The 27,130-nt window shown below is 46.8% G+C and overlaps 1 protein-coding gene across 1 annotated transcript in view; it reads left to right on the forward strand.

Moving 5' to 3' along the window:
* Window positions 1-9,669: 9,669 nt before the first annotated feature.
* Window positions 9,670-27,130, forward strand: part of ZDHHC17 (zinc finger DHHC-type palmitoyltransferase 17) — a 47,297-nt gene continuing 29,836 nt past the window's right edge. The window contains exons 1-3 of the mRNA XM_069975472.1: window positions 9,670-9,845; window positions 24,635-24,741; window positions 26,062-26,184. Of these exons, the coding sequence (XP_069831573.1) occupies window positions 9,783-9,845; window positions 24,635-24,741; window positions 26,062-26,184 (293 nt within the window). The 5' untranslated portion in view covers window positions 9,670-9,782. The remainder of the gene's footprint in view (window positions 9,846-24,634; window positions 24,742-26,061; window positions 26,185-27,130) is intronic.

Consider the following 27,130-nt stretch of genomic DNA (forward strand, 5'->3'; position numbering starts at 1 on the left):
TTGACTTAGCAGCAGTGGCGTAGCCACCGTGGTCGCAGGGGTCGCCGCTGCGACCTGGCCCGGCGTCGATGGGGGCCCGCGCCCAACAATCTATCCCCTGCCCCCGACTGTCCTCCGCCGCGGGTTCCCGTCGCACTGATCACTCTTGTGACCGCAAGCATGGAGTTGTTACTTCCGGGTCAGGGAGCGCGTCGCTTGAAAAAGGCAGCTTGAAAAAGGCAGCTCGAGGCTGCTGAAACGTCGCGTCACTGGAGTGCTGTAACATGACATTGTTGTGAATAAAACACTGAACTTTTTTCACCTTTACCTGGTGTGCCGTGGACTATCTTCTACTATTTGCATTGGTCCCGATCAGGACTTGGACCGCTGGCACCCATCGCACTCTAGGAGCTGTGCCGCTTATTCTGTCTTGTTTCATATATATATATATATATATATATATATATACATAGTTAATTACATTTACACCATAAGCCATGTTCACACAATATACGGAAAACAGCCATTGTGTTGCACTCAAAAACAACGGCCATTGTATTGAGTGTCAAACAACGTCTGTTATCGCATTAAACTCAATGCACAGCGGCCGGAAATAATTGACATGTTAACCCTTAGAGGATCGGGCCAATTTAAATTTTTGCGCTTTTGTCCTCCTTGTGCTTAAAAGGCCATAGCACTTGCATTTTTCTCACCTAGATACCCACATGAGCCCTTATTTTTTGCGCCACTAATTGTACTTTGCAATGACGGACTGAATTTTTTCATAAAGTACACTGCAAAAGCAGAAAAAAAACTAAATGTGTATTGAAAATGGGAAAATTGTTAACAAATATATGGTCCTTAAAATCGCTCCATTCCCATGCTTATAACACTTTTATTCTTTGGTCTATGGGGCTGCGTGAGTTGTCATTTTTTGCGCCATGATGTGTTCTTTCTATCAATACATTGACTGTGCATATGCGACTTTTTGTTGCTTTTTATTACAATTTTTTTTTTTTTTTTTTACACTTAGACTAGAAGCCCCCCTGGGGGACTTCTAGTATAAGTGCAGTGATCTCTCATTGAGATCTATGCAGTATAGTTATACTGCATAGATCGATGAGATCGGTACTCAATTGCTTTCGGCTGCTGCAGGACATGTGGATCGCTCCTCTGCGACATCGCGGGGGGCAATCCCCCCACTAGACACCAGGGATAAGGCTGCCGCACCACTATGAAGTCCCCTAGGCGGCCCAGGACGTACGGGTACGCCCAGGGTCGTCTAGGGGTTAATTATTTCAATGGCCATAGCAAACAACGGCCGTTGTTTAATACAGTGTGTGAACAATGGTTGTTGTTTGCATTGACACATTTCACTTTGAAAAAAACAACCATTGTTTGAATTGAAAACCACAGCCATTTTTCAAATGTACATTGTGTGAACATAGCCTAAAAATTATTTAGTTTTTTTGTAAAAATAAAATAGTTTTTATGTTGAGATAGAATTAATAAACCTATCTCTATCTATCTATCTATCTATCTATCTATCTATCTATCTATCTATCTATCTATCTTTATATATCAATATATATATTCACCTTTAATGTTAATTTTATTCTTCAGGTTGGTATGATTACAGTGATACCTCATTTATATTCTTTTTTTTTCCGGTTTATTATATATATACACCACAAAAAAAATGTTTGTCCAGTGCCATATTGTGAGAATTCTGTTTTCTTTTTTTTTTCAACCCACAGTGTTATTTGAGGGCTTGTGTTTTGAAGGAGGAGTTGACATTTTTGGTGGGACTATTTTGGGTATCTGTGACATTTTAATTATTTTTTATTACATGCTTACAGAATTGCCCAGAGTTGCACCAAAAGTTTGTAACACCTGTCTGTGGGCAGGGGTATGTCGTATTGTGTAAAAGTGTAAATTGTAGTTGACTGTAAGCTAATGTAGAATTAAAGGAGACGTCCGGCCAAAACTATTTTTTAATATGTTATTACTTACGGAGAGTTAGACAAATTTCTAATGTACATTAATTATGGGAAATGCACATATATGGCTATTTCCCTTAATTTAGTAGATCAGGGAGACTTCAGATTTTCTAAAAAGAGATGATGTCACGAACCGGGGGTGTAATTACAATGGATCGCCTGCAGGGGCGCACTATATATAGAAGTCAATGAGTACCATTGACTTCTATATATAGTGCGCCCCTGCTGGACACTCCATTAAAATTACAATGGATGTGTATGTACATGTAATACAGTATACAGTGTTTTTGATTGAATACATTTATGGAATACTTTGGGGAGCAAGTGTCCTTGCTCCCCAAAGTATTCCATAAATGTAATCAATCAGTACATAACAGTAAGCACGCCGCCGCCGCCACCGAACGCCCGCCGCTACTGAACGCCTGACGAACCGCTGCTCTGGACTACGCTCAACTACTACTCTCATCAGAGAGAGTAGTAGCTGTGTTCTATCGCCGCCGCCGCTGATGCTGATGGGCGCAGGGGGAGCCGCTCATCACTCTGCAGCAGCTATCATCCCCCTCCGTTCCTCCCTCCTCCTCCGGCCAAACTTTACTCTATGTGATCGCAGATTTCTTTTTAGAGAATCTGAAGTCTCCCTGATCTACTAAATTAAGGGAAATAGCCCTATATGTGCATTTCCCATAATTAATCTACATTAGAAATTTGTCTAACTTTCCGTAAGTAATAACATATTAAAAAATAGTTTTGGCCGGAGTTGTCCTTTGAAGCTGCCCGCACAGCAGTCTCAGATGCACATGTCTTGTTGAGAGGCGCGTGCCTCAAACACTAGGAGAATTTTAGAGGCGTATAAAACACTCACATTACAATATTTGTAGGGCAGAGCAGTCCCAATGTTTCATAATCTTCCTTCTTTAGTTCATGATAGAGGGTCATGTACCCAGTCATTCATGGTGCCTCTCCTGATATTTCAAAGCATGCATTTTGGGTGCATCTGTGTACAACATCTAGGGGTCAATCATATATTGGCTATGATAAGGGATATATCACCCTGGACAAGCATCCAACTACATGATAAAATTGGTCTGGTTCTGCCAAATTGATGCACCTGGGCATGTAAATCATCAATTTTGAAATTACTGACCAATAGAGGGACTATTAGTTATGGGGATGCTATGATTCATATTGTTATGGAGGTACTGTGGTCAGTACCGTTATGGAGGCACTGTGGTCAGTACTGTTATGGAGGCACTGTGGTCAGTACCGTTATGGAGGCACTGTGGTCAGTACTGTTATGGAGGCACTGTGGTCAGTACCGTTATGGAGGCACTGTGGTCAGTACTGTTATGGAGGCACTGTGGTCAGTACTGTTATGGAGGCACTGTGGTCAGTACCGTTAAAGAGGAACTGTGGTCAGTACTGTTATGGAGGCACTGTGGTCAGTATCGTTTTGGAGACACTGTGGTGAGAATTGTTATGGAGGCCCTGTAGTCAGTATGTTATGGAGGCACTGTGGTCAGAATTGTTATGAAGGCACTGTGGTCAGTATTGTTATGGAGGCGCTGTGGTCAGTACCGTTATGGAGGCACTGTGGTCAGAATTGTTATGGAGGCCCTGTGGTCAGTATGTTATGGAGGCACTGTGGTCAGAATTGTTATGAAGGCACTGTGGTCAGTATTGTTATGGAGGCGCTGTGGTCAGTACCGTTATGGAGGCACTGTGGTCAGTACCGTTATGGAGGCACTGTGGTCAGTACCGTTATGGAGGCACTGTGGTCAGTACCGTTATGGAGGCACTGTGGTCAGTACCGTTAAAGAGGAACTGTGGTCAGTACTGTTATGGAGGCACTGTGGTCAGTATCGTTTTGGAGACACTGTGCTCAGTACTGCTATGAAGGAACTGTGGTCAGTACCGTTAAAGAGGCACTGTGGTGAGAATTGTTATGGAGGCCCTGTAGTCAGTATGTTATGGAGGCACTGTGGTCAGAATTGTTATGAAGGCACTGTGGTCAGTATTGTTATGGAGGCGCTGTGGTCAGTACCGTTATGGAGGCACTGTGGTCAGAATTGTTAAGGAGGCCCTGTGGTCAGTATGTTATGGAGGCACTGTGGTCAGAATTGTTATGAAGGCACTGTGGTCAGTATTGTTATGGAGGCGCTGTGGTCAGTACCGTTATGGAGGCACTGTGGTCAGAATTGTTATGGAGGCCCTGTGGTCAGTATGTTATGGAGGCACTGTGGTCAGAATTGTTATGAAGGCACTGTGGTCAGTATTGTTATGGAGGCGTTGTGGTCAGTACCGTTATGGAGGCACTGTGGTCAGTACCGTTATGGAGGCAATGTGGTCAGTACCGTTATGGAGGCACTGTGGTCAGTACCATTATATAGGCACTGTGGTCAGTACCGTTAGGTGGGCACTGCGGTCACGTTATGTAGGCACTGTGGTCAGTACCGTTATGTAGGCACTGTGGTCAGTACCGTTATATAGGCACTGTGGTCAGTATCGTTATGTAGGCACTGTGGTCAGTACCGTTATGTAGGCACTGTAATCAGTATCGTTATGGAGGCACTGTGGTCAGTACCGTAATGGAGGCACTGTGGTCAGTATCGTTATGTAGGCACTGTGGTCAGTACCGTTATGTAGGCACTGTGGTCAGTACCGTTATGTAGGCACTGTGGTCAGTATAGTTATGGAGGCACTGTGGTCAGTACCGTTATGGAGGCACTGTGGTCAGTACTGTTATGGAGGCACTGTGGTCAGTACGTTATGGAGGCACTGTGGTCAGTACCGTTAAAGAGGAACTGTGGTCAGTACTGTTATGGAGGCACTGTGGTCAGTATCGTTTTGGAGACACTGTGCTCAGTACTGCTATGAAGGAACTGTGGTCAGTACCGTTATGTAGGCACTGTGGTCAGTATAGTTATGGAGGCACTGTGGTCAGTACCGTTATGGAGGCACTGTGGTCAGTACCGTTATGGAGGCACTGACTCCTTACTGCTGCATCTAGGACTTGATATTGCAGGTTGTAAATGACTTTGATTTTTTCAATTGACCTGTGTATTATACTGTTTTACTTTGTCTATCATGGTATTGTTGCTTTATTATAATTTGTGATTAATCCATAGTCCATCTTCTAGTGTTTTATTGCTGCACTTTGGCAGCAGTAAGGCACATCCTGTATCATAGGATGTTGCGTTTTTCATGTTTTTAAGTGGTTTTAACTCGGTCTATTAAGGGTGCGTTCACACCTACCGGATCCGCAGCTGATTTTCATGCTGCAAGTTTGCAGCGAAATCAGCTGCGGATCCTGTACTGTGAATCTCAATGGGTCCCATACACGCAGCGGATCCGCTGCCTGCATGGGACCCGGCCCCTTTAACCCCTGCGCCGCCGCCGGCCGCAGCTTACAGCACCGGCCCCTTAAACCCCCGCACGCCGCCCCGGCCACCCCGTACGCCGGATCGCCGCCCCGGTCCCCCCGCACGCCAGATCGCAGCCCGTGCATACATTTCCTGCTCAGGCCGTGGCTGTGTGATGATCCCGACTCCCCTCTCTGCCCATCAGCATCAGTGCGGATCCGCTGCCTGCATGGGACCCGGCCCCTTTAACCCCTGCGCCGCCGCCGTCCGCCCGCAGCATCACACAGCCACAGCCCGAGCAAGTGATATATGCTCAGGGCCGGGGCTGCGATCGGGCGTGCGGGCGGTGCGGGGGTTTAAGGGGGCCGGGGCTGTAAGTTGCGGGCGGTGGCGCAGAGGTTAAAGGGGCCGGGTCCCATGCAGGCAGCGGATCCGCTGCGTGTATGGGACCCATTGAGATTCACAGTGCAGGATCCGCAGCTGATTTCGCTGCAAACTCGCAGCATGAAAATCAGCTGCGGATCCGGTAGGTGTGAACACACCCGCTATTTTATTAATATAGTTTGGTGTGCACTGTGGTTTATACCCTGTATTTCCTCTTCTTTTTTGTGGCATGTAATTTTCATATTACACAGTGATCAGCAGCACCCATATTCATTTTCTCATACTGGTGGTGCCCACCTTCTTCTTTGTTCTTCCATTAGTACTGTGATCAGAACTGTTATGGGGATAATTGGGTCAGTAATGTTATGGGGGTTCTGTGGTCTGTAGTGCTATGGGCGCATTTGGGTCAGTACTGTTATGGGGGCACTGTGGCCAGTACTGTTGTGGGAGCACTGTGGTCAGTACTGTTATGGGGGCTCTGTGGTTAGTACTGTTATGGAGGCACTGTTGTCAGTACTGTTATGGAGGCTCTATGGTTAGTAGTGTTATGGAGGCTCTCTGGTTAGTACTATTATGGAGGCTCTGTGGTTGGTACTGTTATGGAGACATTGTGTTCAGTATTGTTATGGGAGCACTGTGGTCAGTATTGTTATGGGAGCACTGTGGTCAGTATCGTTATGGAGGTACTGTGGTCAGTATCGTTATGGAGGCACTGTGGTCAGTATCGTTATGGAGGTACTGTGGTCAGTACCGTTATGGAGGCACCGTGGTCAGTACCGTTATGGCGGTACTGTGGTCAGTATCGTTATGGCGGTACTGTGGTCAGTATCGTTATGGAGGTACTGTGGTTAGTATTATGGAGGCACTGTGGTCACTATCATTATTGAGGCACTGTGGTCCGTACTGTTATGGAGGTACTGTGGTCAGTATTGTTATGGAGGCACTGTGGTCAGTATCGTTATGGAGGCACTGTGGTCAGTATCGTTATGGAGGCACTGTGGTTAGAACTGTTATGGAGGTACTGTGGTCAGTATTGTTATGGAGGCACTGTGGACAATGTTGTTATGGAATCTCTGTGAACGGTGTTGTTAAACTGGTTATTCTGGATTAGAAACAGCACAGCCACATTCTTGGAAAAACAGCACCACCCCTTGCCCCAGGTTGTGTGTGATATTACAACTCTACTCTATTCTTTTCAATGGAGCTGAGCTACAAGTGTACACCCAAACTAAGGACAAGAGTGGTGCTGTTTCTGGAAGAAAGCAGCCATGTTTTTCTTAGCCTTAGTACTGTTATGGAGTCTCTGGAGTCAGTAGTTTTATGGAGTCTCTGTGGTCAGTACTGTTATGGAGTCTCTGGAGTCAGTAGTGTTATGGAGGCTCTGTGGCCAGTACTATTATGGAGGCTCTGTGGTCAGTACTGTTATGGGGGCATTTGGGTCAGTACAGTTATGGAGGCTCTGTGGCCAGTACTGTTATCGAGGAATTTGGGTCAGTAATGTTATGGGGGCATTTGGGTCAGTACTGTTATGGGGGCTCTGTGGTCAGTACTGTTATGAAGGCTCTGTGGTCAGTACTGTTATGGGGGAATTTGGATCAGTACTGTTATGAAGGCTCTGTGGTCAGTACTGTTATGGAGGCACTGTGGCCAATAGTGTTTGTAGGCACTGTTATGGAAGCTCTGTGGTCCGTACTGTTATGAGGATCACTTGGGTCAGTACTGTTATGAAAGCTTTGTGGATGGTGTTGTTATGGAGGCTCTGTGGTCAGTCTTCTTAGGAAGGCTGTGTTCAGTATTGTTATGGGGGCTCTTTGGTCAGTATCGTTATGGGGGTATTTGGGTCAGTACTGTTATGGAGGAACTGTGGTCTGTAGTGCTATGGGGGCATTTGGGTCAGTACTGTTATAGAGGCTTTGTGGATGGTCTTGTTATGGAGGCACTATGACCAGTACTGTTATGGAGGCACTGTGGTTAGTACTTTTATGGAGGCACTGTGGTCTGTACTGTTATGGGGGCATTTGGGTCAGTACTGTTATGGAAGCTCTGTGGTCAGTATTGTTATGTAGGCATTTGGGTCAGTACTGTTATGGAAGCTCTATGGTCAGTATTGTTATGTACTAAATATAGTATAGCAGCACAGGCAAAAGGTAGAAAAAATTAATTAGTGCACGCCTCACCAGACTGGGCTCAATGTCCAATGAATTTGAAGGAGACAGCACTTTGTAGAGTGAAAAACGGTGACCTTTATTCACACCTCAATGTTGCTCAAGCTTGAGGAAGGCTACTGTGTATAGCCGAAACGTCGCAACATTGAGGTGTGAATAAAGGTCACCATTTTTCACTCTACAAAGTGCTGTCTCCTTCAAATTCATAGTATTGTTATGTAGGCATTTGAGTCAGTACTGTTATGAAAGCTTTGTGGATGGTGTTGTTATGGAGGCACTGTGGTCAGTCTTGTTATGGAGGCTCTGTGGTCAGTACTGTTATGGGGGTAATTAGGTCAGTACTATTATGGGGGTTCTGTGGTCTGTAGTGCTATGGGCGCATTTGGGTCAATACTGTTATGGGAGCACTGTGGCCAGTACTGTTGTGGAGGCACTGTGGTTAGTACTGTTATGAAGGCTCTGTGGTTAGTACTGTTATGGAGGTTCTGTGGATGGTACTGTTATGGGCAGGGACGGATTAACTTTACCATAGGCCATTCACCAAGCCTAGGCTCCCCCACCCCACTGTAACTATGGCCGCACTTGCGTGGTGCTCATACTACAGGATAGATAATGTCATGATGCCCTGATTTGTCCATAATTGCAGTGAAAAAGCGATTTTTTTTAAATCATGGCAGAACAATGCCAGGAGACAATACACCACTGAAAGTATAAGTCGTTTTGGGTGGCTATGGGCCCCCCAGGAGCTCAGGGCCCCGGGCTACCGCCCAAAACTGACCTATTATAATCCGCTACTTGTTATGGGGTATATGGGTCAGTACTGTAAGGGTATGTTCACATCTCGTTTTTGCCGCACGTCGGGCTACACGTCAGGAATCAGTGAAAAAAGGATGCTGACGTGCAGCCCGGCGTGGGGCTGACGGCCACATTGACTTTAATGAGCAGGACGGAGTCATTATGTGACTACGTTCTGCTCATTTGACAGACATACACTGCTTTTGTGCAGGACTCAAAAGCGTGGTCGACCTGTTATGGAGGCACTATGATCAGTACTGTTATGGAGGCTCTGTGGTCAGTATCATTGTGAGGGCACTATGATCAGTACTGTTTAGAGATGAGCGAACCGGGTTCGGGTTCAAGTCCAGCCGAACCTGAGCGTTCGGCATTTGATTAGCGGTGGCTGCTGAAGTTGGATAAAGCCCTAAGGCTATGTGGAAATCATGGATATAGTCATTGGCTGTATCCATGTTTTCCAGACAACCTTAGAGCTTTATCCAAGTTCAGCAGCCCCAGCTAATCAAATGCTGATCGTTCGGGTTCGGATCGACTCGAACCCGGTTCGCTCATCTCTAGTACGGTTATGAAGGCACCGTGGTCAGTACTGTTATGGAGGCACTGTGGTCAGTATCATTATGGGGGCACTATGATCAGTACTGTTATGGGGGATCTATGAGCAGTACTGTTATGAAGGCACCGTGGTCAGTATCATTATGGGGGCACTATGATCAGTACTGTTATGGAGGCACTGTGGTCAGTACTGTTATGGGGGATCTATGAGCAGTACTGTTATGGAGGCACTGTGGTCAGTATCATTATGAAGGCACTGTGTCAGTACTTTTAGGGTAGTGTGACCAATGACATCTCTCCTACATCCAGCCCAGGTGAGTTGATACTTGTATTAGTTCCCTACACACTGGGATTACTCAGCGAAATGAAGTGAAACCAATGCTACAAGCCGCGCCCCAGCGGCCGTCAGTCCGTGTGAACAGGCTCGTGCAGCCAGTCCTGTGCCGGAGCGGTGCTGAACTCCGTCCTGTGTATTGTGTGTCAGGACAACAGCCTCTCCCTCCCCGGCTGCTCATTACCCATAATGCAGCGGGCGATTTAACACCAAGATGGCTGACACTATGGAGGAATATGAGAAAGACGCTGGCTGCGTCCCGATCCTGCACCCTGAGGTAAGTGCGCCGTGTGAGCGTGCTGCGGGCAGCGGGAGCCGGCTGTGAGGGCAGCGCAGGACGGGCCGGGGATGGCGGCGGGCGGGCTGGGGAGGTGTGCCCGCTGCTGGAGGATGCTCAGGGAGGTGCAGGCAGAAGATCGCGGCCTGTGACCCGGGGACTGTGCCGATCCCACACCGGTGTCTTCCGGGCTGGGTACCCAGCGGGTGCAGCTCAGGAGCGGGCGCCTTCCTGACCCAGGCTGATCGCCATAGTACCCGGGAGAAGGCCCCAGTCTCCTCAGCACCGGCCGGGATGGAGGCTGATAGCTCGTACTGATTGCAGCCAGTCATGTGCCGGCTGGCAGTGCCCCCCGTAGCTGGCAGGTAGCCCCCTCCGTATAGTGGGGATAATAGAGCCGGTGCTGACATGATGCCCCTCAGGCTTCCCACCATCTGCTGCCGAGTGTCAGAGGTCTCCAGGGAGCCGGAGGCCATAACCGCTAGGAAGTGTTACGGTACCTGCAACAGCCAATCAGAAACCAGCTCTCATCCATGTCATTCCCTCTTAGAAAGCTGCAATCTGATTGGTAGAAGGGGGAGCTCTCCAGCGCTCACCTGCACCAGTTCCCCCATAGTGCTGTGCGCGCACCTTATGGCTCCTCAGCAGGTTCTAAAGTACAAGCCCCATCTGTAGCCACTGCTGGGAGTTGTAGTTTTGCAGAATTCTCTTTAGAGAGCTGCTGATTCTACAGCTCCTGTTACACAGCTATGATGGATGTGATGGCAGTTTAGCCTCCATGACTGTATATGTACAGGCCTTTAGCTTATTTAGATCTGAGAATTACAGGGTCCCCCAGCAGGCAGAGATGGTAATGGCCTGGGTGCCCATGTGATGCTGTGCAGATGCACCATGGGATTGAGAACAGATATGATAGGGAGGGGATGCAGTCTGCAATCTGAAAGTAAAGGTGGTGGCTGAGAGGGGTCACACACACCAGATGCTATAATAATTATACATAATTACTTATTGTAAAGCTCCCTTGATTCCAGAGTGCTGTAGAAGTGATGAGGGCTTACATACACAACTTACACATGCAGGATGTAACATAAAGGAAGGCAAAAACCACAAGTATATGGCAGATTTGTATGTAGGGAGAGGGACCCAGCTCTGAGGGCTGCCGATCTACATATAACCCAGATGCAGTAATACAATGTATGGATGCTGCAGTGAAACAGTTGACACAACAGGAATAATGGTGGTGGTTGTATATGGACGGAAACAAAGTTGCAGGAGTGCTTATTTAAAGGGTACTGGTCATGATTATTCCTGACCTGATTGCTGTGCAGTTGCTTCTGCCAGCAGAAGTTTACTTAGAGTGTACCACCAGGCCCAGGCTGAAGCACTGGAGGCGGGCCGACCCACCCCCAGTGTGTAGAAACCCAAGCCCCTCCATGACGTAACTCCATTAGAATCAATGAAACCCTATCATAGAGGGGTGGGGGTTTCCTCCCACTTGGGGTGGGTCGGCTGCCTCCAGTGCTTCTGCCTGGGCCTGGTGGTACCGTCACTTTAACTATGAAAACAACCATGCTGTTGCCATGCATGAGCCTCATTCTAATCCAATAGGGCCTGTGCACAGAATGACCGCATGCCAGTCAGGTGAGGAAACCTCATGACAGGTACCCTTTAACCCTTAGGGGACACAGCCAGTTTTCATTTTTGCGTTTTCGTTTTTCCCTCCTCGTTTATATAAGGCCATAGCGCCTGCATTTTTCCACCTAGAGACCCAAATGAGCCCTTATTTTTTGCGCAACTAATTGTACTTTGCTATGGCAGATGTAATTTTTGCCTAAAATGTGGCAGGAAACCAGAAAAAAATTATATGTGTGGTGAAATTGAAAAAAAAATGTTTGTTTTTTTTTTATTTGGGGGGGGGGGGGGGGGGTTGTTTTTACTCCGTTCGCCCTGGGGTAAAACTGACTCGTTATATATGTTCCTTAAGTTGTTATGATTACAACGATATGTAACATGTATAACTTTTATTTGATTTGATGGCTTGTAAAAAATTAAATAAAGAAAATATATGTTCCTTAAAATCGCTCCATTCCCAGGCTTATAGCGCTTTTATCCTTTGGTCTATGGGTCTGTGTGAGGTGTCATTTTTTGCGCCATGATGTGATCTTTCTATCGGTACCTTGATTGCGCATATATGACTTTTTGATCGCTTTTTATTACAATTATTCTGGATTTGATGCGACCAAAAATGCGCAATTTTGCACTTTGGGTTTTTTTTGCGCTGACGCCGTTTACCGTGTGAGATCAGGAATGTGATTAATTAATCGGGCGATTACGCATGCGGCGATAGCAAACATGTTTGTTTATTAATTAATTTATTTATTTTTATTTATAAAATGGGGAAAGGGGGGGATTCAGACTTTTATTAGGGGAGGGGATTTTGTGTTATTAAAAATACATTTTTCTTTTACTTTACACATATACTAGAAGCCCCCCTGGGGGACTTCTAGTATATGCACTCTCTCTCATAGAGATCCATTCAGTATAGTTATACTGCATGAATCCATGAGATCGGTGTTCTATTGCTTTTGGCTGCTGCAGCCAAAAGCAATAGAATGCCGAGCCGGGATCAGCGCCATTACGGCGCAGACCCCGGCCCGGGATGGATGCGGGGATGGCCCCCCCCCCCCCCCCGCAATCGCGCCGCAGGGGGGCGATCCCCCCACTAGACCACCAGGGATGGATATGAGCAAGTATTAAGAAGCAGCTGTGAATTTTGACAGCTGCTTCTAAGTACTTAATTAGCGGGCACGGCGATCGGACCGTGCCCGCTAATAGCCGCGATCGCGGCAGTTCAGAGGGGAACTCCCATAGCGGCACGAGGACGTTCAGTAACGTCCTGGTGCAGCTATGGGTTAATAAGATGATGGTGGTGGGGGGGAGGGGTCACATGATACGTTATATAGTTATTTGGAGTGTGCTCATTTAATGATAGTGATAGAAGCTATAACTGTATAATGATAGCTATATGCAGAGGAAGGTTAGGCTCACACCACCACAAAATGGAAGCTCTGCTCCATTATGGATACAGAACAGTGAAAATAATGGCAGAGCTGAATCTGTGGCATGCCTGAAACTAGCAGCATCCTGGTGACTTTAAAGGGGTTATCCAGTGCTACAAAAACATGACCACTTTTCCCCCTACTGTTGCCTCCAGTTCAGGTGCAGTTTGCAATTAAGCTCCATTTACTTCAATGGAACTGAGTTTCAAAACCCCACCCAAACTGGAGACAACAGTACTGGAGACAATGGAAAGTGGCCATGTTTTTGTAGCACTGGATAACCCCTTTAAAGTGACTGTACCACCAGGCCCAGGCTGAAGCACTGGAGGCGGGCCGACCCACCCTTAGTGGGAAGAAACCCCAGCCCCTCCATGACGTGACTCCATTAGAATCAATGGATCCCTATCATGGAGGGGCTGGGGTTTCCTCCCACTAAGGGTGGGTCGGCCCGCCTCCAGTGCTTCAACCTGGGCCTGGTGGTACAGTCACTTTAATGGGGATCCATCATGGTGCCTGGCAATTTACCAGACAATAACGCTGTATGTCACCTTGTTTTGACCAGAACTTTTTGATAAACCTCGTCTGCAAATGTGATCCACGCCTAAGGCACAATGTGGTTACTGTCCTTCCTTCTGGAGGATCTTAGGTGCTGGCTTTTGTCATAAATAAAGCTACTAATCAGTTTCACTTTGTGTCCTACTTAAAGGGGTCTTTTGAGTACTATAATAATGGCCTGTCCTTTTGTGGGGTCTGGATCATGACACCCTCACAGATCAGCTGGATGAAGGGGCTGTGACACCCTCACAGATCAGATGGATGAAGGGGCTGTGACACCCTCACAGATCGGATGGATGAAGGGGCTGTGACACCCTCACAGATCGGATGGATGAAGGGGCTGTGACACCCTCACAGATCGGATGGATGAAGGGGCTGTGACACCCTCACAGATCGGATGGATGAAGGGGCTGTGACACCCTCACAGATCGGATGGATGAAGGGGCTGTGACACCCTCACAGATCGGATGGAGGAAGGGGCTGTGACACCCTCACAGATCGGCTGGAGGAAGGGGCTGTGACACCCTCACAGATCGGCTGGAGGAAGGGGCTGTGACACCCTCACAGATCGGCTGGAGGAAGGGGCTGTGACACCCTCACAGATCGGCTGGAGGAAGGGGCTGTGACACCCTCACAGATCGGCTGGAGGAAGGGGCTGTGACACCCGGGCACCACCGGGTTGTGGAAAAAGCTGGATCCATTCCTGGGAAACTTCTGCCAGTTTCCTAGGACTGGATCCAGCTTTTCCCAGCGCCTGGGAAGGAGTGACAGGGAGTGGAGCAGACTTCAAAGCTCCGCAGACTGATGAGCGGAATCCTGATAGGAATGAAGCGTTTCACTTCATTCTTACTGTAGATATGCTCATCTCTAACAGAATGTTAAGTTATACTGAATCTTTTCCCACAAAGATATATATCAATATACTCAGTTCCTTCTGCTCTATAACATGATGGCCTAAGGCCTTATTCACACATCTGCAATTCTATCCGTAGACAGAAAATAGGATCAATGTATTTCACTGGCCCCTTGTGTACAGGGATGTGATCCGTACTGCAACCAAAAAAAAAATAAAAATAAAAGACAGGTCCTTATGCGGACTGAAATTCCTCCACAGACACACCAATAGAACCCTATGGGATCTGTATTTTTGGGATTCTGAGTGACGTCACTCTCCATAGGTACAGATCCTAGTGCAAACCAAAAGATATCCTATGCATTTTAGTGTACACAAACACCTTCATCAGGGATAGGGCTATCCTTGATGAAAGGTGTCTGTGTACACTTCCTTTTTCAAGGTCATATTCCTGTAAAGGCCTGCTGGACTATGGGTTATTGTGCCACTGCTGACTTTGACACCCTAGTAGTGGAAAAAGCTATGAAGCACTTTGACATGGAAAATTGCATTACTCCAGGGATGCCAGCACTCGGTGCTCACATATATCTTGCCTGTTGATAAGGCTAAAGCATACAGTCTGTCATTGGCAGGTCTGTGGAAATTCTCTTAGCGAAGTCCGTTCCACCAATAACCATAACAAAAGCAAACTAGTTATATTTTAAGTGATCTGTTTTATTGGTAGTTTATTTTAGCACAGGCGATCTCTCCAGCAAATAGGGTACTTTTTTGGGCCAGCTAAGTTAATGCTAATAATTCTAATTCTTACATTCCTAATATTTAGCATAGTTCTTTGTAGGTTTTGTATGCTGGAAACATTGACCCAATGTGGAGTTGATTTATAAAGGAAGTCTGCCATAGTGAGACATGAGAGAAACACCAACAACTGCAAGAAAAATAATACTGGGCAATAATGAAAACATATATACACATTGTGTCTCTTACCCATAGCAGCCAATCACAGTAAAGCTTTCATTTTTACAAAGCAGCTTTGTTCCATTCCTAGTGTATGGCTGGAGGAGGCAGTAAGCAGCAGATTCTCGTTTTGGTTGTCTTTGGTTCTCTGTGGTGTGAAGTGGCCCAGTGTCTTCCTATTCGCCAAGTTTGCCATGTCTCCTGAGCGGATTTGTGAAGCACCTCCGCTGCTCATAGGAGGTGCCCATGATTGGATCATCTTGTTCTAAAGACCTTATCCCTCATTTTATTCAATGCCCAATTGGGGGCCGCCATTTAGGGCAGAACACCAAGTAGGCAGTGTCAGCAGTAGGATTGAGATTTATTTTATTTTTTTTACCCCCATCTTGACGTGACAGATGTGTTGGAAATGTAAAGTGGCTTGCTAACGTTCTCCTTTCATGAACATACACTAAATTGCCTTATTACAGCCTGGCTAGGGTGCTGCACATGTACAGTAGCATTACTCCATGGAGGCTATTCTGCATTTGGTGGTAGTCCTCTGAAGAGATTTTCCTAACTTTATTCAGCGTCCCGGCACATTCATCAAAGGTGGGAGCCAGCCACAGACACATTCTCTGGGCAGGATGATGCCCTACACAATCATGAGCTGATCTGGCATCCATGGGCAGCGGAGTGGCACAGTGGGACTTTTGACAGGGTTATAATATGGAAATTACGCACACTTGGCATTGTTTTACATTGCTTCCAGTTGTGACTGCAAGTTAAAGCGAATGTCCCACTAGGTACATTGCTTTGTGTTTTTTACATGAACAACTTGCCGTCCCCCAATGTGACGACACCCCCTCCCCTCTGTGACGCGGCTCCATTAGAATCAATGTAACCGCATCACAGAGGGAAGATTGTCACACTGGGGGCCAGCGAGCCTGCCCCCAGGGCTTCATAGTGGGCTTGTGTTTGTGAATAGACCGGCGCCATGCACGGGGGCCAGTCGATTCAAAAAAGGACCTCGCCACTGGCATTCCCACTCCGGTCTGTTCATGTAAGAAATGCAAAGCGATGTACCTAGTAGTACATTCACTTTTAGGGCCTTTCACATAGGCTTATTATTGTTCAGGAGTGTCAGGAGTTACATTGGCCCATGTAAAAGTAACCGCGATCAGCCGAAGACCAGGCCCGATAATTGGCTGATTGTCTGTTTGGAAACTACTTTAAAATTTATCTTTATCGACTGCACATCTCCCTGTGTAAACAGGAGTTTGTGCAGTTGCGAAAGATAAAGGGAAACTGACAGCACATATACGTATACTGTATATCTGTGCTCTCAGTTTCCAGATCACAAGCAACCGTCTTTAATTACCAACCACACTATTTGTGATCTGGCATCTTCAGGTCGCTGCCTGATCTGGAATGATTGACATCTGGCACAAGCAACGGAGATCCAGATACCAGATCACAAGCAGAATGGCTGGTAGGTATACACTGCTTGTGATTGGAAAACTGACAGCACAGATATATATATATATCTGTGCTGTCTATTTTCAGGGCTGCATGAACGATACAAGGATTGTTCATGCAGCCCATCTGCTTGATTTCTCGTGTCGTGTAAAGGCACTGCAAACAAACCGCCAATCTCGCTGATCAACGCTCATTTGCGCGCCCCCCCCCCCCCTTCCCCGACTGAGAAACGTCTGTCTAAAAAGATCCTTACTTTACATATCCAAGAAAAATGGGAAAAGCTTATGCAAAGGAGCTCTGGTGCCACCATTTAGAGGTAGCTTTCCCTGCAATGTACAGTTTGACATGACTGGGTATTTAATAAGTGACCCTCTCCAGAATGAGAGGTGACACAACTATAAACAGCTGTTGTTGGACCAAAGGAAAGCGCCATAAAGATGTGTACAGACTTATAGTTCTTTGTTCTTTACTAGGAATTCTGGTAATAAGGATTCACAAAGCATCTCTGAACCCATCTTTTTGAGGTATCCTTCTCTGCTAGTCAGTGTTTATAGGTGGGTAAATTCTCCTTCTGGGAAGTGTCTGGCTTGGCTTGTTAAATTCCCAGTCATGTCCTAAGGCTGCTTAAAGGGAACCATTCACCCCGTGGCCCCCGGCAGAAACTGACATACAGTGACATAAAGGTCAATATACTTACCACATCGCTCCCGCTCCCGTCCCGATTCCCGTTGTTGACACGGAGAAATCGACGATTATTCTTCTCGCGCCCATTATGGTAATGAGCGCCGCCGGGTCTGAAATCCAGCCTTCTCCCCGTCTCCGACACTTGATTGACGCCAGGTCCTCTTCCTCCTCGTCTTCTTTCTTCTCGCCGGATCCCGCGCAGGCGCCGTGACAGTCGTTTTCGGCGCATGCGCAGTTCACAATTGAAGCCGCTCCGCAGCTTCACTGTTTACTGCGCGTGCGCCGATTGGCTCGAACACGTATTCTGTTTACCGCGCAGGCGCAGAAGAGGTGACGAGACCATCGCAGCGGCGCCTGCGCGGGAATTCGTCAGAAGACTGAAGATTGAAGACGTCAATCAAGTTCCAGGAGGCGTGGATGGGCGGCGACGAGAAGAGGACCTCATGAATAAGTTGGACTCGTCTGTCGTTTCCTATGGACGTTGGACTCATCTCAGCTCATTACCATAATGGGCGGGAGAAGAAGAATCGGCGATTTCTCTGTGTCAACAACGGGATCCGGGACGGGACCGGGAGCGATGTGGTAAGTATATTGACCTTTATGTCACTGTATGTCAGTTTCTGCCGGGGGCCACGGGGTGAATGGTTCCCTTTAAAGGGGTATTCCCCCCCAAGAGCTAAAAAAATAAAATGCTCCCAAACCTAGCTGGTCTTACCAAGTCCCCCTGAGAATTTTGAGCCGTCTCCCGTCTTTCTAGCTGCTTCCGTTCCTGAGTTACAAGTTTTTTAGAAAGCCAATCTATATCCAACATGGCGCCGGCCAGAAAACTACATCTCCCATCATGCAATACTTACGTCTGATTGGTCTGATGTAGCAGAGCTGATATCCACAAGATATAGCAAAGTTGAGTGCGTAGCATAGCAGGGTTGAGTGCGTAGCATAGCAGGGTTGAGTGCGTAGCATAGCAGGGTTGAGTGCGTAGCATAGCAGGGTTGAGTGCGTAGCATAGCAGGGTTGAGTTAGTTGAGTGAGGGGGGACGCAGGTCAGCAGCCGGTGAGCCGTGCGGGGGGGGGGGGGGGGCTGGGTGGAGTGGGTTAAGTTGCGGGGGGAGGCTGGGGGCTTGTGTGTAGTGGCGCAGGTGAGTTTCGAAGTACAATGATCCTATATGGAGGAGGGAGGGAGAGAGGAGGTGAAGATGGGGGAGATGGAGTAGGGAGGGAGGAGGTGAGGGGGGGGGAGAGAGGAGGTGAAGGCTTGGGGGGGGGGTGAGACACGATACAAGCTTACAGGGAGCGCACAGCTGTCAGGGAGCGGCGGTACCAACACCCCCGGAGCCCACACAGCTCAGTATAGCACCTCCTGCCGCCGGCTGCTCTGCTTGCTTGGTTCCCGGGATGCAGGGGGTGCTATACGGTGTTCAGTAATCGATCCGACCCCCCCCCCCCTCCGATGCCAAATACATCACCCCCTCTTCCCCTCCAGACCCTGTGTACCCCTCACCAGATCTACAGCGCGTGGCCGGCTCTCAGCTTCCCTCAGCTGCAGCAGCAGCTCACCACGCCCGTCCCGCACAGAACGCTGAGAGCTGCTGTGAGGGGAGCTGAGAGCCGGCCCAGAGCTGCAGATCTGGTGAGGGGTACACAGGGTCTGGAGGGGGAGAGGGGGTGATGTATTTGGCATCGGGGGTCGGATCGATTACTGGGCGCCTTATAGCACTCCCTGCATCCCGGGAACCAAGCAAGCAGAGCAGCCGACGTCGGGGGGTGCTATACTGAGCTGTGTGGGGTCCAGGGGGTGTACCGCCGCTCCCTATCAGCTGTGCCACAGGTGAGACCCGGGGGGGGGGGGGGGGGGGGGGGGGGGGGGGGAGACGGTGGTCGGCGCCGGGGTGCTGCGGGTGAGACAGGGGGTGGGGGTGCCGGGGGGCTGCGGGTGAGATGGGAGGGGGGTAGGGGGTGCCGAGGGTGAGACGGGGTTGGAGTGCCGAGGTTCCGCGGGTGAGAACGGGGGTGGTGGTGCCGAGGTGAGCAGTGGGGGGGGGGGGGGCCAGCAGCGTCAGGGGGCACAATGTGAGGGCCACAGGTGAGTTCAGGGGCGAGGGGGCACACAGGTGACCTGGGGGGAGGAAGTCGGGAGACAGCAGCAGCTGTCAGTGTCCTTCCTCTCTTCAATAGGCAGGGTTAGAAGCCAGCCCATTGAAGAGATGGAGGACACGTGATGGCGTCTCGGAGGGTGCGGGCCAGGAGCAGGGAGCGTGTCGGAGTGGACTGAGAGCTGATGATTCTATGCAAACGGTGGGGGTGAGTGCACCTAGATAACAGCACAACTGTGCAGAATCCATAATAACTTTTTATTGGAAAGATGGAAAGCTACGGGTGGGCAACATATTAATGCAAAAATAATTTTGGGGGGCAATACCCCTTTAATGGATTCAAACTTATTCCGTAGAACAAGTGTAAAACAAAAGCTACAAATGTGTCCAAAAAGTAGAAAAGGTCTGAAAATGTCCAAACTAAAACTCAAAACATGGCATGTGAACATAGCCTAAAGGCCTTCACAATGCACAATTCATTGTGTTGTCAGGCTGCACAGATGGTCACTGCATTTGTGCAGCGCATTCAGTGCTTCATTGTTGGCTGTAAATCACCTGTTTACACAGGGCAACGTGTGGCCGACAATGATGCACTTAATGGACTACACAAAAATAGACAATAGACAATAAACAACATTCATTGATCCTTGATTACTGTGTTTTTTGCATGGTCCCATTTTCAGCATTTAGTGTTGCTGTTTGGTGGCACCTAAACAATAACTTTTTTTTTCCTCACACATAGTTTAGTTACCTGTGGATCACAATTATTCTATCTGGTTTTAGAGGAAATCTGTACAATTATCTACCCTGACTTCCTTCAGAGTTTCTACTTAAATATGGCAGCCAGTCTAAGATATTAAAAGAATCCACAGCAGAAATCTACCTATGAATTTGCCCCATTGTAATTCAGCGGAGTTGATGTGTGTGTGTGTGTGTATATGTGTATGTGTATATACCTTTTTTTGCATAGAATAAGTGTCAGTAGTAAACTTTCTGAGAATATAAAAATCACATTTAACTATTCTTATGAAACACTGATCACTGTGAGCGGATCTGATGTGCACTTTTGCTAGGTGTGTGCTTTAATTTAGTGTTGTTGGTAGACTATATGGACATGTGAATGTATTAGAATTACACAGTGTTCTACTTACACTTCCTATAAAGCGTTCTAAGCATATGTATCTATAGAATTACATCTGCATTTGCATAACATGGCCCTATAATACTACACTTAATGAGAATACAATGAATTTGGTGTTGCTGATAGCCATCAAATCTAAGTGACCCATATTCTTAGGGATTTCTGACATCCTGGAAGCTTAGTCTGTGCTTTTTTCCCATTTAATCATATTTTGTGTGTCAACCTTTCATCTGTTTCCCTAGTTTTAATCAGAATAGCTAAAACAAAGCTAAATAACTTTCTTCATAATGCAACACACGACACTTACTATATATATATTTTATATTATGCAGATAACCTAGTGTGGGCATATGCTTCATTTTCACTTTATTATGGGAAATGGACCCCAGAGTTTTAAAATTGATCGCTTATGCCGAAGTAAGCTATACACGTGCAAGAACCTGTTGCCTGAGGGCTGTCTCTTTCGATTCTGCCATACACATGAACTTTTGGTTCATGTCTTCTTAAAGGGACTGTACCATCAGGCCTGGACTGAAGCACTGGAGGCGGGCCGACCATCCCCCAGTGGGAGGAAACCTTAGCCACTCTATGATATGGCTTCATTGATTTCATGGGTTTCCTTCCACTGGGGGAGGGTCGGGCCGCCTCCAGTGCTTCAGTCCAGGCCTGATGGTACATTCCCTTTAAGGGTACGTTCACACTTACCGGATCCGCAGCTGATTTTCTGCTGCGGATCCGCAGCAGATTTCATTTAATTACCAGAACACAGCATCAAATCTGCACCATCAAATCTGCTGCGGATCCTGTAGGTGTGAAAGCACCCTAATGGAGGAAGGAGTGGTAATCTTATATCCCAGAGAATGGAAGGATTGGGTGGCACGGTTTGACTCTTGTGCCTCACGATATCTTCAATATCTCTGTTATGGTGTGTTTACACAGACAGATATCTGCCAGATTATTGAAGCCAAAGCCAGTAATAGACTATAAACAGAGGACAAGTCATAAAGGAAAGACTGAGTTTTCCCCTCATTTCATATCCATTCCTGGCTTTAACTTCATTAATCTGTCAGATAGGGCTTTATTATGGTGCGTTTACATGTAACGATTATCGTGCAAATTTGCGCGATAACGATCGAACGATAATCGTACGTGTAAACGCAGCGAACGATCTTTAAGCATGTCATCAAATTGTCGTTCGCAAAAAATTCGCCGATCGTTCCGTGTAAACAGTCGTCGCGCGATGGGGCCCCCCGCTCGCAGCCCGGCCCCCCGCTCATCCGCAGCCCTCTGCGCCGGCTCATCGCCCCCGCCGGCTCACGGTCGCCCCCGCCGGCCCACGGTCATATGTTACCTGCCCCGCGCAGCAAGTCTTCAGACATCCTCGGCTCCGCTCTTCAGTGCACTGATTGGCTGAAGAGGGGAGCCGGTAATTTCAAACGGCTCCTCTTCAGCACTGATTGGCTGAAGAGGGGAGCTGGGAATTTCAATCAGAGCACTGAAGAGCGGAGTCGGGGATGTCTGAAGACCTGCTGCGCGGGGCAGGTAACGTATGACGGCGGGGGCGATCTGAGCGGCGGGGTGGGTGGGTGGGGGTTGGCGATCGGTGCGGCGGCGGGTGGTGATCAGAGCGGCGGCGATGAGAGTGGCGATCGAGCCCGTGCAGGGGGCTGCGGATGAGCGGGGGGCCGGGCGGCGGGCGGGCCGGGCTGTGGGCGCGCGATTGCAAAACGATTTTTCCGTACAACATATTGTACCGTCTAAACGCTGATCGTTATGAAAAAAAAATCGTTACTCCGACATCGTTAATCGTACGATCGGGCCAATTATCGTTTCGTGTAAACGCACCATTACACCTACAGATTATCTGACATTTTTTTTAAAGGGGTTATCCAGCGCTACACAAACATGGCCACTTTTCCCCCTACTGTTGTCTCCAGTTCAGGTGCGGTTTGCAATTAAGCTCTATTTTTCTTCAATGGAGTTTCAAAACCCCACCTAAACTGGAGACAACAGTAGGGGGAAAGTGGCCATGTTTTTGTAGCGCTGGATAACCCCTTTAAGCTAAAGCCAGGAATGGACTATAAACAGAAAACAGGTAATAAAGGAAAGACTGAGATTTCTCCTCTTTTCAAATCCATTCCTGGCTTTGGCTTAAAGCGACTCTGTACCCTCAATCTGCCCCCTCCAAACCACTTGTACCTTAAATAGCTGCTTTTAATTCACAATCTGTCCTGGGGTCCGTCCGTTCCGTTCCAGCCCCTCCATGATGTGACTCCATTAGAATCAATGGAACCCTATCATAGAGGGGAGGGGGTTTCCTTTCACTAAGGGTGGGTCGGCCCGCCTCCAGTGCTTCAGCCTGGGCCTGGTGGTACAGTCACTTTAAGTCATTCATACCAAAAAGACACTTATTGAGCATGGTAATCTCACCTTGTTTACACTGGTGTGGACTGCACAGCTCTGTTAGAGTAGTGACTGGGCTTTGTATTGCCTTTTGCCGTTGAATGAATAAAAGCTGCAGTAGCTAGCACAGCTTTTAGTAAATGTAATGTTCAGTATGCCTCCTCCACACAGCCCATTGTGATCCAAAGGTAAGATCCTAAGATATCCCAAGTTGGAATAACCTGAATAACTCCTTTAAGTGCAAGTTAAATTTGCATACGGCATTTACAGGCAATATTTAGAGCAAAGGTATTAGAAATAATTCAGCATATTGTAGAAAGGCGTTTCCCCTTCTGCATACCAGGCCTTAGCTGTATTGACTGTGCATTCAGCTCATATAATGGGAATGTATCATGAATCTAATTACTAAAAATACAATGAAGTATATGTATGTGATAGGCCATGGGTCTCCAAATTGCGGCTCTCCAGCTGTTGCAAAACCACAATTCCCATCATGCCTGGACAGCTAAAGCTTTAGATTTGGCTGTCCAGGCATGATGGGAAATGTAGTATTGTAACAGCTGGAGGGCCGCAGTCTGGAGACCCATGTGATAGGCAGACACAGTTTCGTTTTTTTTTTTCATGTAGCAATTTAGTTTATTTTAAAAATACTCAGAACTGTAATAATTAGAGATGCTTCTTCTTTTCTACAGTGTCTGTACAGACAGTACAGCAAAGTGTGTGTGCTTTATGGCCTCTACTGTCAATGGGAGGTAATTACCAAGAAAGTGTCCATAGACTAATATAATCTCCAGGAAGAAGTGGAGTGGAGATAGATACATAGAGCCTTATCTGTGTATATAGTGTAGACCTCTCGCTGTATCTAGGTCTCCAGTAATATAACCTCTGTTCACCCTATGAGATCACCTGACACATCTGACAGAATTTGTGATGCAAACGTATGCCGGATCTATAGTGTTTTGTTTAGACTATAAGGGCACCTGGTAGTTAGTTCTGTACTGAGGGCAATCTACGAAGTCATGGAGCGTCTGGAAGAGAGACCTCTTCCTATAAGCCACATTATATAGTGCTGTGCATTTTTGCCTCTAACCACCAACTCCCAAATCTGATTTCCTCCTGTGTTTGTCTGGAGGTCAAATAATGCATTCTGTACTTTATTTGCTCATCCCTTTCTGCTTCTTATATTATGGAGGTCACCAATACATGAACTGCAGCCAATAGAAGGAGGTAGTGTTGCACTATTTAATAGGACCTGTTTCCATGTCTGACATGACTGTTTTAGTAATTACTTGTATATCTTATTATATAAGAACTCTAGAACTTCAGCATAGGATTTGTTAGGCTCTTCGTATTATTCCTTATAGAACCTTATGAATACTTTGGCCACTAGGTAATAACATTTGAAAATTTGTCTGACACCAAAGCTGACCGCATCACACGGTGTAGGAGAAAGGAACCCACAACCCTCCAGTTGCTAAACTACAATTCTCATCATACCTCGACAACCAAAGCCATTTTGGGATCATGCCATCCAAAAAGTTTTCCTAAGGAGTTTGTGAGAATGCTAAAATAATACCTCTCTCTTCCAGGAAATCAAGACTCAGGGGCACTACAATCATGGTTACAGCACTGAATCCATGGGACGCAAAAGCCACATGGATGACTATAGTACATGGGACATTGTCAAAGCCACACAGTAAGTATGTCTCCAGCATCACTTTTTAGTCAACATCGTGTAATAAGTCTTTGAAATGTCTTGTATGATTTTTCATTGGATAGAATAGTAAATCATTCTGAACTATTCTGACCATCAAAAAGAGGCAACCGTATAGAAAAGAACTGTCCAAAGTATGATCGGTGCCTTTAGGTGTGCTTTAACGGGGCTGAATTGCAAATGGCCCCTTTTATGGGTAATAGCAGTTAAAGTCTGTACCCCCCAAACTGCCGGTACCGTTTTGATGTCCTCATCAAGGCATGTCCAGTCCCAGGGTTTGCCTGTCTCTTGGAGCTTGTATTCGGGTTAAAAACCACTTTTATTGTGGCGGCGGGGTGTCGGATGAGGTGGGGCCTAGAGCATCCATGTTTTAGGCCTGCAGCCCCTCTCTCCCCAGCATGCAGCAGTATTTTTATGGACTACAGTTCCAGCATGCCCCGTGTTGCACAGTGATTATCCAGTGACACACTCTTCCTAGATCAGCAGAATTTCCTAGATCAGCAGAATATCATAACATCAGTGTCTTTTTGTCATACAAAAAGGTATAAAATGCTTTCTTTTTACTTTTTGCAAATGGACAAATGTGGAATATCGCTTACATGCCATTATTGCAGTGCATCAGCAAAGACATGGTCGTGTACATAATATGTTAAGACAAAAGAATGTCTGAACATATTAGGTCTTAACACTATAAGGTTATGTTCACACACCAGAAAATAAAAAGAAAAATAAGGCCGTAATTTTGAGGTTGAAATACGGCCATATTTTCAATTATATAATGCTTTCCATTGAAGATTGAGATGAGCGAACCGGGTTCGGGTTCGAGTCGATCCGAACCCGAACGTTCTGTATTTGATTAGCGGGGGCTGCTGAACTTAGATAAAGGTCTAAGGTTGTCTGGAAAACATGGATACAGCCAATGACTATATCCATGATTTCCACATAGCCTTAGGGCTTTATCCAACTTCAGCAGCCACCGCTAATCAAATGCCGAAAGTTCGGGTTCGGATCGACCCGAGCATGCTCAAGGTTCGCTCATCTCTAATTGAAGACAGTAGGAAATTTACCAGCAGAGTGCATACACCATATAGAATAATGACCGTAATTGATTTTGACCATTTAAATAATGAACATGAACTCATTATTTATCACCTGGTTTTGCTTTTTTTTTTTTTTTTTTTTTTTTTTTACCTACCTGTTCGCACATTGTTTCATTTTCTCTCTAAATTACAGTTGTTTTTAGTTTTTATTTAACTGTGTATGAACCTAGTGTTTTCTTTCTGCTCTTTTCTTTCTCTTCAGGTATGGAATCTATGAGCGTTGCAGAGAGCTGGTGGAAGCAGGCTATGATGTGCGACAGCCTGACAAAGAGAATGTTACTCTGCTTCACTGGGCTGCCATCAACAATAGGATAGATCTGGTGAAGTGAGTATAACTTTATAAGGGTGCCATCCTTGTCATATGAGTTCTAAGCTGGAAAAGATTCCAAGGGAAGCCTATTGTCAGCAGATAGACATAATATATTACTCCAATTTATATTGAAAGGGTTTTCTGGCACTCTATATTAACAACCTATTGGGATAGGCCATGCATATCAGATTGGGTGGTGGTCTAAAGGCCCTATTACACCAAATGATTATCAGCTGTTCTTGTCCAATTACCCACCATTCTGGCCGATAATCGTTTGGTGTAATAGCTTCCTCTGAAAAACAACGATCAGCCGACATGCACAAGTTTTAAATCACGACAGCGACGGTCTGCTGGCCATTGCTCTGTGTAATAGGAGCAGCAGCAGACCACCACTATCTTCTATTCACACTCGTCCCTCCCGCAGCTACCCTCTCCTCCTTGCTTGCTATCTGTTCGTTTAATAGCACCAACAGTGAACAGGGTAGGAGGAGTGCGCAGACATGACAGTGCTCATGCTTGCTCCTTAATATCAGGCTGTGTAATAGGGCCCTAACTCTTGGCACCTTCATGATCAGATTATTGAAGGGTCTGTAAAGCACCAGCCCTCTGGTTTGATGTTTACCAAACACGGTACTGGCTGCGTATGGTACAGCAGCTCAGCATAATTCAAGTGAATGGGACTAATCTGTGATACCAGGCATATGTAAACTTGTGGTTGTCAAACAATGGAGAGGCTGCTGTGCTCTTTAGAGAATCACAGCTCTTTTAATCAGCTGATCAGTAGATGTGCCAGGAGTCAAACCCCAAATACTAGGGGTCTACTTGGAGCATAGGTCATTGGTATTTGGCTATAGATACTTTTTTCTGTGCTTATTCCAGTACAGATTTATTACTATGACATTTGCTTATAGCAACCAATCAACAGTTTAGCTTTTAAAGGGGTATTCCACTCAAACATAAC

The sequence above is a fragment of the Dendropsophus ebraccatus genome, chromosome 1, assembly GCF_027789765.1.
Source record: "Dendropsophus ebraccatus isolate aDenEbr1 chromosome 1, aDenEbr1.pat, whole genome shotgun sequence".
In the NCBI taxonomy this organism is placed as follows: Eukaryota; Metazoa; Chordata; class Amphibia; order Anura; family Hylidae; genus Dendropsophus; species Dendropsophus ebraccatus.